We start from the raw sequence: 15,356 nt of genomic DNA, 5'->3' as shown, positions 1-15,356 counted from the left end.
ATGGCCCCTTCCCAACAGCCCTGCAAGTTAGCAATTCTTGGGCCAGTTTCCAGATGAGGAAATGGAGAGGCGTGGTCTGGCCCAGCCCAGGCAGTGCAGGGCCCATCAGACCCCTGCTCACACGTTATCAGAGCAGAAGTTCTGCCCGCCTAAGTATGGCTGGACCTTCCTGGCAGCCGCTGCCCAAAGTGTGCTGTTATTTCAATGAGCTTTTTTATCCCCAGATGAAAGTCAGGAGGAAATGATCTGAAAAAGAATTTCTTATAAGAAAAGAAAGAAAAATCAGATCCCATTAGTGATGTCATCTTTTTTTTAAATGACCAAAACTATACAAGATCATGGTCCTGTGGCACTTTTTTTTTTTAAAGATGGAAGGGAACTCAGATGGGGTTGTTTTTGAGAATTCCACAGCATCCCAGACATCACTGGGGGGGGCCCCTGCCATGTGGCAGACCTATGTGGAGAAAGTCATTGGCAGAGAAGAGGAAGAGCAATGGGTATCTCCCATTACCCGTCCGGGGACCTGGGCTCAGGCTAAGGAGGTCCGTGGACACACACTCATGCTCACGGGGACATTCAGAGATGCAGGCTGCCGCCAGATGTGAGCCGCTTAGCGATCTGTGGCTCCACGGTTTGGCAGAGCTATTCATGCAAGGAGGTGGCGGAGTTCGTGAGAAAGACATTACTACCAGCAGCCTTATCAGTGATCTCTGCCCTGACTGTTCCTTACCAGCAGTCACTGTGCCATCTGTTTCAGGAACGGAATAAAGGGTTGTAAAGCTTGCGAGGGGGTAAGAGGAAGCAACCATGGGGAAATCTTATTTTGTACCTGGATCCAGTCACATTAAGTAAATGACCCAGTTGAAACATGACCACCTTTTAAAATAACTGCTGTCAGAAAGCAAACCTGACACTGTAGCCCAGAGAACATCAAAAGTTCAGTGGACTCAGACTTGCTAAACTATAGCCAATGCTGTGGACACCAGGTTGTAACCGCTAGCAGAATGATAATAACCACTGTGGGTTCACAACCAGGTTCCCAACCACAGGCATTATCATACAGGATCATGATTTGTGTTGTTTCTATTTAGCATGGGTGTTCCAATTTAATATTTTTATATCAATTCATAATCTTTACCTAAATGTATTTATTTTGTAAGGAATCATTACCACAGCTGGAAACCGAGTATTATCATACATGAAAAGAATCATTAAAAAATTAAAACATTAAAAATAAAACAATCATATTAAGATCTAGCATGATGTCACCTGCCAAAGGCCCTGAGCCTGAGACCTATCCTTTTTCTTTTAAAGAGGAGATGGTTAACATACAGTGCAGAAATATTATAGCTATATTAGCAATTTCTGGAGTGGCTATAGTGTGAACTAATCAGCTTGAAAATTCTCTCACTACAAATACTCCAGAAATGCTAGATGAACTATAGCAAATACCTCTTTAAATGCTTAGCTGGGCTCCCAAAAAGTAAAGGAAATCACCAGAGGTGAGGAACAAGGAGGGAGCAGAAAACCAGATTAATAAGCATGTTGCCCTGACTGGGGGGAAAAAATATGTCTTCTTGGGAAATTCAGAGACACAGGGCCATGCCTCACTCGGGTTTAGGGTTCACATTTATACCATCTGTGTGATCCAGGAGTTCCCCAAGTCAAAAAATTGACACCAGACTAGTCTGGGGAAAACTAGGTCTCAATCCAAACTACACAGATTCCCATGTAAGAGCAGCTTTAAAGATGAGCTCGTATTCCAGACTTAAAAAACACATAGGGGGGGAAAAAAAACCCATGTGGGAAAGTCACAAACAAACATCAGGATTAGATGCTCAGTCTAATAGCACAGCTTGAAAGAGCTCCCCCTCAAAAAATAAGCAGGTTTACAATTTTTAAAGATATAAATTAAAACATTGAAAAATAAGTGGAAAGAGTAAGGCATTGAAAAAAGAACAGGGAGATTTTAAAATAAATCAAATGGAACTTTTAGAAATGAAAATACAGTCATTGAAATTAAAACCTTGGTGGATGGGGACTTCCCTGGTGGCTCAGAGGGTAAGAATCCGCCTGCCAATGCAGGGAACACGGGTTCGAGCCCCGGTCCGGGAAGATCCCACATGCCGCGGAGCGACTAGGCCCGTGAGCCATGGCCGCTGAGCCTGCGCGTCCGGAGCCTGTGCTCCGCAACGGGAGAGGCCACAACAGTGAGAGGCCCGTGTACCGCAAGAAAAAAAAAAAAAAAAACCTTGGTGGATGAATTAAACAACAGACTAGACAAATCTAAAGAGAGAAATAATGAACTGGAAGATTGATTTGAAGAAATTACAACGCATCACAGACAGATAAAGAGATAGAAGATAGGAAAGGGAAGTTAAGTTCAACATTTGCCTAATACCAACTCCAAAAACAAGAGAGTAGGAGAGAGATACAGTTTACTGGCTGAGAGTTTTCCAGACTTGATTCCTGAGGTTCAAGGAACATGAGTCTTGAGAAGGATAAATATTTTACACCTATGCACATCATAGTGAAGTTGCAGAACTCCAAAGATAAATTATTTAAATGATTACTTTAAAAATGATTTTTTAAAAATGATTCTTACAAAGGAAGTTCAACTAGACTGATGAGGCTTCTCAAAACAATAGAAGCCAGAAAAGAAAGAAAAAGAACTGTCCATCTAAAATTCTATATCCAGCTAAACTATCATTCAAAATGGAAGCCAAAAGGTATTTTCAAAGACGGAGCAAGTTTACCTTTAAGAGACCCTTGCTGCAATACCTACTCAAAGATCTACTTCAGAAAACAATGAATATTACTGTGATAACACAGAGAGAATAGCACTGTTCCCAGAATCCAGGGCCATGCTGGTAAACACTAGCTGCCTTTATCATAATTGACTAAGAGCCTCCAGACCCTGTTCTGCAGCTGTGACCTCTGGCCCTCTGAATCTGGTGTCTGTGCTTGATCTTGAACTTGATCGAGATCAGTACTTGAACACCCCACCTTGATCTTGCCTAAAGGATTCTTTGGCCTACTTTTCCAGTTCTCTAGGCGGATCCTGCCTTCACTCAGGGTCCCCAAACCACATCCCTGAAAACAGCCACTTGGAAACAGCCCGGCTAGGCCACCCCAGCACCCTGGCATCATTCCCACCCAGTGTTCTTCCCACTCCTTCCCCTTCTCACTAAGTGAGAATTCAAAGAAACATTCATCTAGTACTGGTATCATCGGGGATTTTTAACCCTTTGCTTATTGCACGTGACCTATCAGTACTTTGCAGTGTTTTAGATATATTGTGTATTATCTGTGGTAGACTGATTGCAAAAACTGGCCCTACTTCTCCACCCCTCCCTGAACCCACATCCTTTTCAATATGACCCTGAAGCTCTTCCCATCAAGAAGTGGAGTCAGTTTCTTCACCCCTTGAATCTGGGCTGGCCTTGTGACTTGCATTCACTAAAAAAGGTAGAGGAAATGACATCATGTCAGTTTCAAGCCTAGGCCTCAGAAGGCCTTGCACATGGATTCTACCCTCCTAGAACCTTGCCATTGTCTTAAGAACGAGTCAAGACTAGCCCACTGGAGGATGGAGATTACATGGGGTAAAGCCAAGTTATCTTAGCCAGCCCCCAGCCTACCTACCAGCTGGTTGTAGACACATGAGTGAGCCCAGTGGGATCAAGCATGCCTGGATAATCTCAGCAGAACTGCCTAGCCCACTGGTAGGATCATGAGAAATAACAAATGGTTACTTTAAGCCACTGAGTTTGGGGATGACTTGTTACACAACAATAGCTAGCTGATAGAACATATATGACATTTTATTTATGTATATGCGTATATATAATGAAATTGCTTGTTTTATACTGGCTCACAGCCTACAGTTTACCAGCAGCTGTACTTCCAAGTTATGTCGTCTTAGTCAGTTTGACCTTTCTGATGGGGAATTAAGTTTGGGTGTTAGGGTGTAGGTGGATTGCCATAACTCTCCATCAGAAAACAGAAAGTGTGTCATCTTTCATGTGGACCCCCTTTTCCTTTTTCTTTGCGTTATCTTTTCGCCCACTTGGTTTGGCAGATGTTCCTGAGATTACCAAAGCAGAAGGTCGTGTGCCTTTGGTGTGGTGTCCACATCAGGATATGAATCTTCTAGCAAAGTCTAGCCTGCTAGTGCATCTCTTGGCTCAGCCAAATTGGAACTGTTCATCTTGGCAGGGTGTGTTGTTCTGTTTTTAATATACAATTTTAGAAGATGTCACAGTTATCAAAAGACATATGTTTTAAGTCAAGATTATGTTTCATAGCAAAGGGAAGTAGGACAGGAGAGTAGGAGAGAAAATGTAGGAATAACTGAATTCCACTCTGCCACTTACTCTGTGACCTTGGGCAAGTTACTTAGTGTCTCTGAGGCAAGCTTTTCCCGTCATAAAATGGGAGTAGTACTGCTTAACTCTTAGGATCATTATGAGAAGTAAATGAAATAATATATGTATAAAGCACTTAGCCTATCCCGAGGTAAGCTGTGATGATGGTGATGATGAAGAGAAAGAAAAGAAGGAGGGGGATTAAGAAATAGAATACCAGAACATTGTTTTAAAAAAAAAAAAAACAACTTTGCAGCAAAATCTCTCTCTCCAATTTCATTCCCAGCCCCTAAGAAGTTAGACCAACATTACTGTCCATGATGTTTGAAGGACAAAGCCAAGGCAAAAGAGTTTGTCACTAAGCTCAGATACATTTAAACATCCTGACCCTTGAATTCCTAAACTCCCACTTAGCTGAAAACTATTTCTGGGCTGTCACTTAGATACCAGCTGAAATGCAGAACAGACTGTCATTCAGTCAACTGGCTCTTTTCATCTCCATGATAGCAGACATCGCATTTGATGGGATTTCTTTCCCTTCCATGGAATTGCATCTATCAGTTGCTTTGTCCTCAGGCAGACCCGGCTTTAGCCCACCGCTCCCCACACACCTCCAGGAGAGGTCAGGCATATGCAGATTAATTTTGTGGGTCCCGGAATGCTAGTAACAGCCTCACCACTTTGCCAGATGAAAGGGATGGAAATCAAAAGGGAGAGATGAAGGCTTACTCCTTCCATAAAGAATTCATCCCAAATCCTTATAATATATCCAAACGGGCTCCCTTAAACGATTCTTTCCAGTGTGAACCTCATTCCACTGGGGGCGTCGAGGGGTGGGGGACAGTCAGAGCCTCCCTTCATCTCCCTTTATGCCTGGCTCCTGCCCTCTCCCTCTCCCTTTGGCCACGTCTGTGTGTTTATCATGCGGGCGTATGTGTATCTTTGGAATGGATTTCGTTTTGTGTTAGATGCAGTTCATATCATTTACTTCAAGGTCTGTTTTCTGGACTCGCAGTTGGGAGATCATTTCCTCCCTCGTTTCCCACCTTATCACTCACTGCACACATGACCCCCCGCCAGGAGGGAGAAAATCCTTCCTTTTTGCTTCTCAAACTTTGGTCTTTGCAGCCCAGGAGAATCTCATTATTGACAGTGTGATAGGCCTATGGGAGTTTGTGATGTTGCCTTTCTGGCCGTTTGATGAGATTTCTGTGTAACTCCTAGAGGAGGGTGTTTGGAAAGACCTGGAAAGCGCTGCCTGGGCCTGCCTCACTTTCAGAAAGCCCACTGTATGGAGAGGACAGAATGACAGAGGGGAAGCTGGGACTGGTTGTTCCCAGTGACAGTTGGTCCTCCCTCATTGTACAAAAGGATTCTCCGTGGGACGCTTTGAAAGAGCTGGCCCTACTTGGTACATTTTAAGAATGTTTAGTTTAACAAAAGCTCAGTTTATATATGATTTTCAAGGCCAAGGCTCTAGTGTAAAGGGACTCTTGCCGTTGTGAAGAACAGCCTATTCTCAACTCTTGGGTTTTCTTTTGAAAAGCTAAGACAGTCTCCAGACCGCCAGGAGCGCCAGGTGGTAAAAGTGTCATATCAGGAATCTGGCGTGAACTGCTGAAGGAGTGATAAGAGCAGCTGACAAGATAGAAACTGATTTATCTAAATTCTCAGTGATAAAAGCAAGTGAGGATGGTTGCACAACCATGTGACTATACTTAATGCTACTGAACTGCACACTGAAAAATGGTTCAGATGGAAAAGCTTATGTTAGGTGTATTTCACCACAGTTTTTTTTTTTTTTTTTAATTTTGGGAATTCCCTGGCGGTCCAGTGGTTAGGACTCCGAGCTTTCACTGCCGAGGGTGTGGGTTCAATCCCTGGTCAAGGAACTAAGATCCCTCAAGCCGTGTGGCTCGGCCCAAAAAAAAAAAAAAAATTAAAGTAAATGAGGACGTATTTAACCATTGTTTACAGCTCTTCAGCTGCTTCTCTCTAGAGGCTGTGCTCTGAAGGAGACCGATGCTACTGTCCACTGCTACCAGATGCCTGGCATCACCACTCCCCACAACAAACTCCTAAAATAGTGCCTGCAATTAGCAGCTGGCTAGAAACAGGCACGGTGACTATAACGGCTGAGCCATCTCCAAAGACAGTGCCTCATGCCCACCATTTCTACCTAGTTGCCAGATTGATCATCTGCACGGGAATAACAGCGGACACCACGGACCAAGCCGTGTGCCAGACACCGCCCCGAACATACAACCTCACGCCAGCCCTGGGAAAGCAGTATTATTATATTATCTCCACTTTAAAGATGAGGAAGCTGAGGCTGCAAGTTATTAAGTAACTGACTTCAGTTCACGTACAACCGAGATGTGAACACAGATTTCTCTTGTGCCAAAGGTCAAGCCGCTTCCCCTGGACTGGTGATTCCCAGCCTTTTTGAACCTAAGCCCTTTCTAAAGGCAAACACTTCACAGCCCTGCCTATGGCAGTCATCCCACTTTCAGCACCTCCTGGTGGAAAAAGTATGTAATGACCACAAACTACCGGAATCCAGGAATTCTGTGAGTTGCAACAGCATCTGATACAGTCTTCGAATCATGACACCTGCTGTGTGAGACGGGAGACATTTAATTGGACGACAGCAGTTCACAATTGTGTAGTTTCTTAGGCCCTGGAAGTTGCTGGGTCTTTGTCCCCAACGATGGGGCACCCTGAGCTGTACCATGAATCATCTGAAGCGTCTGGAGACCCTGAGCCTTCTTATTATGTAGGCCAAGCCTAAGGGATTTTTGTTAATACAGGTGATGTCAGGTGCTTCTTGGGAGGGTCACCATGAGCCTCTGGGTCACACTGTCGGAACCAGCAGAGGAGACTGAGGCAGAGTCAGCTTTGGAAGGACCGGTCATTATTCTTGCCCACTGCAGACCGCAGTCAGTCACAGTAGCATCTGTTCCCCTGGAGCAGAGCTCTGGAAACCAGCAATTGAAGAGCTGAGAACCCTGGTTAAATACTCTTCCATTTACTTTCAGCCAAGTCAGCTCTCTTCATTTGCTTTTATCCAGTCTACAGAGATCCTCAACTAGAGCCTCTCGGAAGAAGTTATACCGGGAGGAAAATTTTAAAAATTAAAAAAATAAACTTTTTGCATGTATTCTCAACAGGAAGGGTTGCTGAGTCCCATAGCTTGCTTTCATTCATCCCACAAATACTTACTGAGCAGAGCATCTGTGCCAGCTGCTGTTCTAGGCACTGGGGATTCCCTGGCTCAGCCCTTGAGGAGCTCACGTGTAGTAGGAGACAGATCATAGGAGAGACTGTGAAAGTAAAATAGGCAGTAAGTCAGATGGTCTCAAGTGCTGTGGAGAAAAATACATCAGAGAAGGGAGATGGGGCACCTGGTAGGGGTGGGAGGTTGCATCTTCCTCCCTTTGGAGGGTGGCAGTTCAGCAAAGAGGTGAAGGATCAGGTCGGGGGTGAGGCTTGTGGATGTTGGAAGGAAGTGTATCAGGAGGAGAGATCAGCAAGGGAAAGGCCTGGCATGTTCTGGAACAGCAAGGCCAGTGTGACTGGAAGAGAGTGAGCAAGGGGAAAGTGTGGGGAAGGTCACGCAGGGCTTCGAGGGCTGTTGAAATGACTTTAACTCTGACTCCACAAGAGATGGATCCCACAGGAGAGTTTTGAGCACAGGAGTGAAATGATCTGACTTTCCTGCAGTGTCATTTACATATGACACAATCCCCCCATTTTAAGTGTACAATTCAGTGATTATTAGCAAATGTGCAGAGTTGTACAAACCGTCACCACGACCCAGCTGTAGGACCTCCCCAGCACCCCCAAAAGGCACCTCATGCCTATGACTCAAATTTTAAAGGGATCTCTTTGGGTCCTGTGTTAAGAATAAAAAAAAGAAGGACTTCCCTGGCAGTCCAGTGGTTAGGACTCAGTGCTTTCACTGCCGTGGTCCCAGGTTCAATCCCTGGTCAGGAACTAAGATCCCACAAGCCACGGGGTGTGGCCAAAAAAAAAAAAAAGGAATGAAACTAAGAGGTAAGAGCAAAGACAGTGTGGGAAGGTAATGTTTCTCACCATACGGGCGTGAAAAAAAGGACTGAAAGTGGAGGGATAAAGACAGGACTAATAAAGCTTTTCTTCTGAATTGCCCCAGGGATGGAGCCTCGTTAATGCCAAAGGCATAAGAATGAAAGGCCTCCAGCTTCAACAGTAAAAGTACTATATTAATAACATACGCAAGACTGTTTAAAACATGAGCAATCCAAGCTCAAAAGCTGAACCTGAACTTGAGTCCTGAACTTGAAGGTGACTGGTGCACCTTGGATCCCTGACTATTTATAAAACTATGGAACTATATCTTAACACCTTAAAAATTCACAAGAAGAAAAGTTGGTGGTAGCAATATAGGAATACATCCCAACATGTTTCAGCAAACATTCGTGGTCCCTGCAGGAAAAAGACAGTGAGGTCATCTTATGTTCGTTATTATTAAAATGTTAAATGCCAGTTTCTTGCGTTGGTCTTGAAAAGCGGGGGTATTCTGCGCTGAACTCATGTCATGATGTGACGGATCATCTGTGCCCATGCAGGGGGACTGCTTGACACTAAAAGTGGTACCTGAGTGAGGATTCTCTGTATTTTACCTGGAAGGCTGAAATCTTCTGGTATTATAAGGTTTTGGACCAAACAGTGAATTTTGGCATTTTTTTCTCCAGCATCTACTTCAGCAGCCAGTTTTCCTAACTCAGCTTTCCCCTCCTGGACCGTCTCATTCCGGGAACAGTACAGGATTCTCCCTTGGGTGGGTCTAAAATGATTCTCACCAACTTTCTTTAAGCTAACACCTGTGCATTACCAAGAGCCTGCCACGTGGCTTCTCTCTAGGTATGCAACTTCCTAGAGAGCAAATCATCTTTTAAAACATAAGACAGGCACATCTGACTGTGGCAGCAGTCTGAGGATAAAGGGGAAGAGGTCTAGAAAGGCAGTTTAAAGCCAGGCTTCAGAGATAGGTAAATGAGTTTCCAGCTCGCCACCTACGCTGACTTGGTTTGACTGTGTTCTGGACTGTTTTGTGAGATTCAGCTACTAGTCTCAGCGCAGCAAAAGACACCTACCTTTGTTTGCTTTTCATAACACCTGTCTGATGGCTAGTCCCGGAATCCTGACAGTTGCTCAGGGTAACCTGATAGGGAATGCTGCAGTTCCCCTGCCGGCCACAAGGAGGTCCCAGCCCTCCAGGCGTCGGCACCCAGGGCTGCAAAGCTGCCCCAGCTCCTCAGATGGAGAGATTCTGGGGGACAGGGCAGGTGCCTTGAGTGGCCGGCGTCCAGAGAGAGCTGCTAAGCTCAGTCGTTGACCCTGGGCCCACAGCCGTTTGGCACCGTGGGAGCAATGATAGCCCACCTGCGATCGCTGTGCTTTGAGTTGTTACCCGTAAACAGAGAGAATGGCCCCAGGCCCCGACAGCTCCCCGTGCCGGGTTCTGGGCCCAGCTGTATTCCCACTACCTGTGTGACCGTGGGCATGCCCCACCCCCTCTGAGACTCCGTGTTTCCTCATCTGCCGAGAGAAGGGGTCAGAATCAGAGCTACAGCCTTGCCAACAGCATAAGCACCTGAAACAGCCCTTACATCAAACAGTATCTGAGTCATCCTTGCAATTCAACACAAACTACCAGCTTCCTGAAGTTTTCCATCCTGCTGCCAGATTATCCTATCCCTGGAAACAGAGGAGTGAAATCAGAATTCTGTGCCCTGGAATCTTATAACTCAGGGCCAGAGAGGAGCACAGGGGTTCTCAAACTCCTGTTAGCCTGGAACCGTTTACTCAGACAAACTCTGACACAACAGCCCAAGTGGAAAACATTTAGACGCACTCTGGTTAGAAACCGGAGCCCAGAGAGAGGAAGCCACCTGTCCTGTGTCCCTCAGCAAGAGAGAGTGGTGGGACTGGCTGAGCTGTCCCTCCGGGGCCCACTCCCCAGGAATGGCACGGATTATGCTACTCCCCAAACTTGGGGGGGCTCAGAACCTGCGGAGAGGCAGGGGCACAGGACAGGGGACGGGGCGGGGAGACACTGACTTCCACTGTGTGTTCACTACGCTGGGGTTTTCCCCACCATGATTTCATCCCCATAAAGACCACGAAGGCAGTACCATAGCCACCTGTAGGCTCAGAGAAGTTAAGTGACTTGTCTCAGAAGTCACTGAGCCGGGATTTGAACCCAGGGCTTTGCAACTGCAAAGCACATATCCTGGCTGTCCCAGGGGATGGCAATGTATTTACTCATTCATTCATTCACACCTTTACTGAGCCCCAGTTATAGACTAGGCAGTGTCCTATACAGCTGTGACCAAGGCAGCCGGAGCCCCGCCCTCCCTGAACCCAGATATTAGAGGAGGAGACAGACGTAAACAAGTGAGGTGTGACAAGAAGAAAAATAGAGCCGGGTCAAGGGGTGACTGGGGGTGGAGGTGCACGTGCACCCCCAGGGGTCTAGAGCAGTGCTTCTCAAAGTGCGGTCTGCACTCCCATGTGTGAGCTGTTGGTTTCCAGTCTGCAAGATGATCAAAGAAACGCTGCTTTGCTGATGTATACTTTCAAGACAGACAGCCCACGGGCCAGCCCTCATCCACGAGCTGCGCTCAGAGGAGCCCTGGCCTAAAATACTCTGAACCACTAGGTCATTGCAGCTGCTGCGTGGACTTCGTGTCCCAGGATCCTGAGCCCCCCTCTCCTCTCCACTCCCACCTTCCCGCCAGGCTGTACAGACCCCAGAGGAAGACTGTGGTGTCTCCTGCCCGGCAAGTGCAATGCGCTAGGGGCCATCAGTCCCTTCTAAAGGGAGACACCCCATCTGAGTCCACGGCCAGTTGTGAGCTTCATGGAGGGGGAAATAGACCTGGGTCCCGATTTGGGCCGTGCCACTTACTGGCCATGTGATCTTGAAAATGTCTTTGGTTTTCCTTAACTGTGAAATGGGGATGATGATGCATTGCAGGAATAGATCGGGCGCTGGAGGTCCTGGAACTCAGTAAATGGAAGCCACCGTACTGTGTGGGCATGTGTGTGTCTGTGTGCACGACTGTGTTTGCGCAGGTGCCTGAGCATGTGTGTGCATGTCTGCATGAGTGTGGGTGTGCATATGCACGTGTGTGCGCGTGTACGTGACATCCATTTCCTCCACCACTATTGGAGAGTCGCTCTCAGGACCCGCTGTGGCCAGGGGTGCTGACAGTCATTTCCGGGGTCTCTCTCCAGATTGCCAAGGGATCATCGAGGACGTTGTCCTGCTGGGCGCGCCCGTGGAGGGAGAAGCCAAGCACTGGGAGCCTTTCCGGAAGGTGGTATCTGGAAGGATCGTCAATGGCTACTGCAGGTCTGTCCAAACCCTGTGCCTGTGAGGAAGTGACAGTGCTTACTGAGCACCTAGTGTGTCCAGGCCCTGTGCCCAGGACACAGATGTTGGAGGCCAGGCCCTTGTCCGGGAGGATCCCAGGGGCCGGTAGGACACCAGCCCTACTGGAAGCAAGGCCCGGGCCAGGTGTTCTGACCTGGGCAGCATCTATCCCCATAGGATGATGGGCAGCAGGGACAGATCCTAAGAAAGGTTTCCCTGTGTCGGGCTGAGACCAGTTTACAGGATGACACGAGAGGCCAGGCTGGTCACCGTGATCTGGGGGAAGAGGAGTGGGATGAGACTGAAAAACAAAGATTGGGCCGTCAATGGGGGGTCTCTGAACGCCGACTGGGGAGCTCACGTGTGGGTTATCCGGCAGCGCAGGAAGGGAGTGGGGAGTGTCCAGGCTGAGCTTTCAGAGCAGTGTCTTGGGGCAGGGCTGACAGCCATGGGACAGCCAGCACCCACACCACACGACAGACCCTCCTGCAAGAGAGGGGGGCTGTGAAGACTGACAGCTGTGGGGCTGGAAAGGAGGCATCCCTGGGCTTGGCTTTGAGGAGGACTTGAGAGGTTTCAGCCAAAGCCGTGCCCTCGACTCTGGGGAAGAAGAGAAGATGAAGGCCCCCGCTGAGACCTCAGGAGATTGGCCTGAGAGGATGCCCGGGCCCTTCAGCCTCCAGATGAGGCAAAGGAGCGAGGTGACAGCGTAAACACGAGAACAGGGATTTGGAACCGCACAGCCCTGGGTCTTAACATCGGCCTCAGTTTCTCCATCAGTGAAGGGGGGATAATAGTAGTGACTCCCCCCAGGGTTACGATGATAGTCCAGCGATTTACAGAGTTGCCCATGGTGGGTGCCTGCTCCGTGAGTGACAGATGGTGTTACCGTTCGGCAGCAGCAGCATCGCAGCGCCAACCTCGCGCCAGGCACTAGCTGGAACCTCAACAGGGACAAGCCCCCACCTGGCCCTGTGCAACCTCGCACGCAGCAGCGCAAATAGGCAGGAAACAGGCAGCTCCGGGCTTGTCTGCGACACCCAAATCCAGAAGCTCTGAAACCAAAGGCTTTTCCCCAAGTGTGGTGCACACTCATTTAGCGACCGGAGGTGAGACTTGGGGAAACGGCTGACTCACGGGGCTATGAACGTGAAGTGTCCAGCAGGGCGGCTGGAGATGCAGCGCTGGAACTGAGAGAGATGCAAACTGGAGCGAGGGCCAGTGGGAGGTCAGCTTCGGCTGAAGCCAGAAGGACAGGTGAGCTCATTTGAAAGGCAAAGCCTAGAGAAAGAGGGAGTGCTGGGTTCCTGATTCTAAGGAATATGGGTCAGGGTGGGAGGAGGGAGAGGCTCCAGCCTGAGGTTAAGGGCAACTCAGAATCATCCCACATACATGCCCAAGACGTCCTGCTGGACGTGGGGCTACAAAGATGAACAAGAGGAGTTCACGTCTAGCAGAAAAGACACATATGGAAACAGACAGCTATTCAAAAAAAAAACCATGAAAAATGCAATAATGCAGTGATGGGGGAGTGGATATGACAAGTATTAGACTCTTACCACCTGCCAGATCCTGTCTCTGTTGTCATTTTCTCCGTTAATCGTGCCCCAGACCCTAAGGGGTTTGTATTATTAAGCCCATCTTACAAGTGAGGAAACTGAGGCCCAGAGAAGTTAAGTCACAAGGCCAGTTAACTTTAATTTTGATCTAAGCCCAGCCATCCCAAGTAGAACCTGCAAGTGAATAGAAGAGATTTGGAAAGTCTTTATCATTTTGATAATTTAGCCCATGTCTAGTTCAGAGCTAAAGATAAAGATCGTCTTTAGCCTTGGATAGAGGGCGTTAACCGGGACACGGGAGTTCAGCCAATCAGTATGGCTTTATCACTCATATTCTAAGCTGAGTTCTTAGAATCAGGATATGGTAGAAAGAACAAAGAAACAAAGACAAAGAGCTCATGCAAATCAATAAGAAAAAAAAAATCTAATAAGAAAAATGGCCAGAGGGACTTCCCTGGGGGTCAAGCAGTTAGGACTCCCGAGCTCCCAATGCAGGGGGCCCAGGTTCAATCCCTGGTCGGGGAGCTAGATCCCACATGCATGCTGCAACTAAGAAGTCTGCACGCCACAGCTCAAGATTCCACATGCTGCAACGAAGACCTGGCACAGCCAAAAATAAATAAATAAACAAAAATTAGAAAATGGCCAGGGACTTTCCTGGCAGTCCAGCGGTTAAGATTCCATGTTCCTAGTGCAGGGAGCACCGGTTCGAACCCTGGTCAGGGAACTAAGATCCCACGTGCCTCATGGTGCAGCCTAAAAAATAAAAAAATAAAAAGAAAGAAAATGGCCAAAGGATATCTACACATAAACATGGAATAAATAGTCAATAAACTTTTGAAAATGTACTCAACCTCATTATTAGTGAAATAAATGCAAACTAAAATCGGTAAAATACTATTTATCATCCGCCACATTATCGAACATCTGACACATGAATAACATTCCGTGTTGGTGAAGATGTGGAGAAATGGGCGCCGTCACACCCTGTCGGTGGCAGCTGATTCAGTGGAGGATAGTTGGCAATATCTATCCAAATTTTTAATGTGCCGGATCTTCTGATCCCACAGATCCTGACTTCTGGGATCCTGCTGTACTAGATACATGGAGGCACAAAGGGGATCCTTGCAGCTTCATTTATAATTAAAAATTTAAAACAACCTGAATGACCGCAAAGAGGGGAACAGTTAAGGGGGAAAAAAGCAAGTGCGACAATACGTACTGTGATCCCATTTACGAAGGAAGACGTTTCTGCGTGTGCATATATGTATCTGTATGTCTGAGAATGGACAGGCAGGTCCAGAGGGACCATGAGAAATTAATAACAGTGGTCACCCCTAAAGAGTGGACAGGGCTTGGAGGTAGGGCTTAAAAGAGACTTTTTTTTCATTGGTATGTAGTTGATTTACAACATTGCGTTAGTTTCAGGTATACAGCAAAGTGATTCAGTTATATATGTGTGTGTATATATATATATTTATTAATAAAAGAGACTTTAATTTTTTAAGTAAGGACAGTTTAAAAAATAAGAAAAGAGCATCCTAATGTCCATAGCAGCACTATTTACAATAGCCAGGACATGGAAGCAACCTAAATGTTCATCAACAGAAGAATGGATAAAGAAGATGTGGTACATATATACAATGGAGTATTACTCAGCCATAAAAAAGAATGAAGTAAAGCCATTTGCAGCAACATAGATGGACCTAGAGATTGTCATACTGAATGAAGATATTGCTTATATGTGGAATCTAAAAAAGGGGTACAAATGAATTTATCTACAACACAGAAATAGAGTTACAGATGTAGAAAATAAACTTACGGTTACCAGCGGGTAAGGGGTGGGGGGAGGGATAAATTGGGAGATTGGGATTGACATATACACACTACCCTAGATAAAATAGGTAACTAATAAGGACCTCCTGTATAGCACAGGGAACTCTACTCAATACTCTGTAACGGCCTGTATGGGAGAAGAATCTAAAAAAGAGTGGATACACGTATATG

The 15,356-nt window shown here is 46.8% G+C and overlaps 1 protein-coding gene across 8 annotated transcripts in view; it reads left to right on the top strand.

Moving 5' to 3' along the window:
- Positions 1-15,356, top strand: part of TMCO4 (transmembrane and coiled-coil domains 4) — a 96,720-nt gene that overhangs the window by 69,502 nt on the left and 11,862 nt on the right. For all 8 annotated transcript variants that reach the window (XM_079920712.1, XM_079920713.1, XM_079920706.1 and 5 more), the window contains one exon: positions 11,652-11,769. In XM_079920712.1, the coding sequence (XP_079776838.1) occupies positions 11,652-11,769 (118 nt within the window). The remainder of the gene's footprint in view (positions 1-11,651; positions 11,770-15,356) is intronic.

The sequence above is a fragment of the Stenella coeruleoalba genome (assembly GCF_951394435.1).
Source record: "Stenella coeruleoalba genome assembly, chromosome: 1".
In the NCBI taxonomy this organism is placed as follows: domain Eukaryota; kingdom Metazoa; phylum Chordata; class Mammalia; order Artiodactyla; family Delphinidae; genus Stenella; species Stenella coeruleoalba.
The sequence above is the reverse complement of the archived record's forward strand: the minus strand, read 5'-3'. Positions and strand labels throughout refer to the sequence as shown.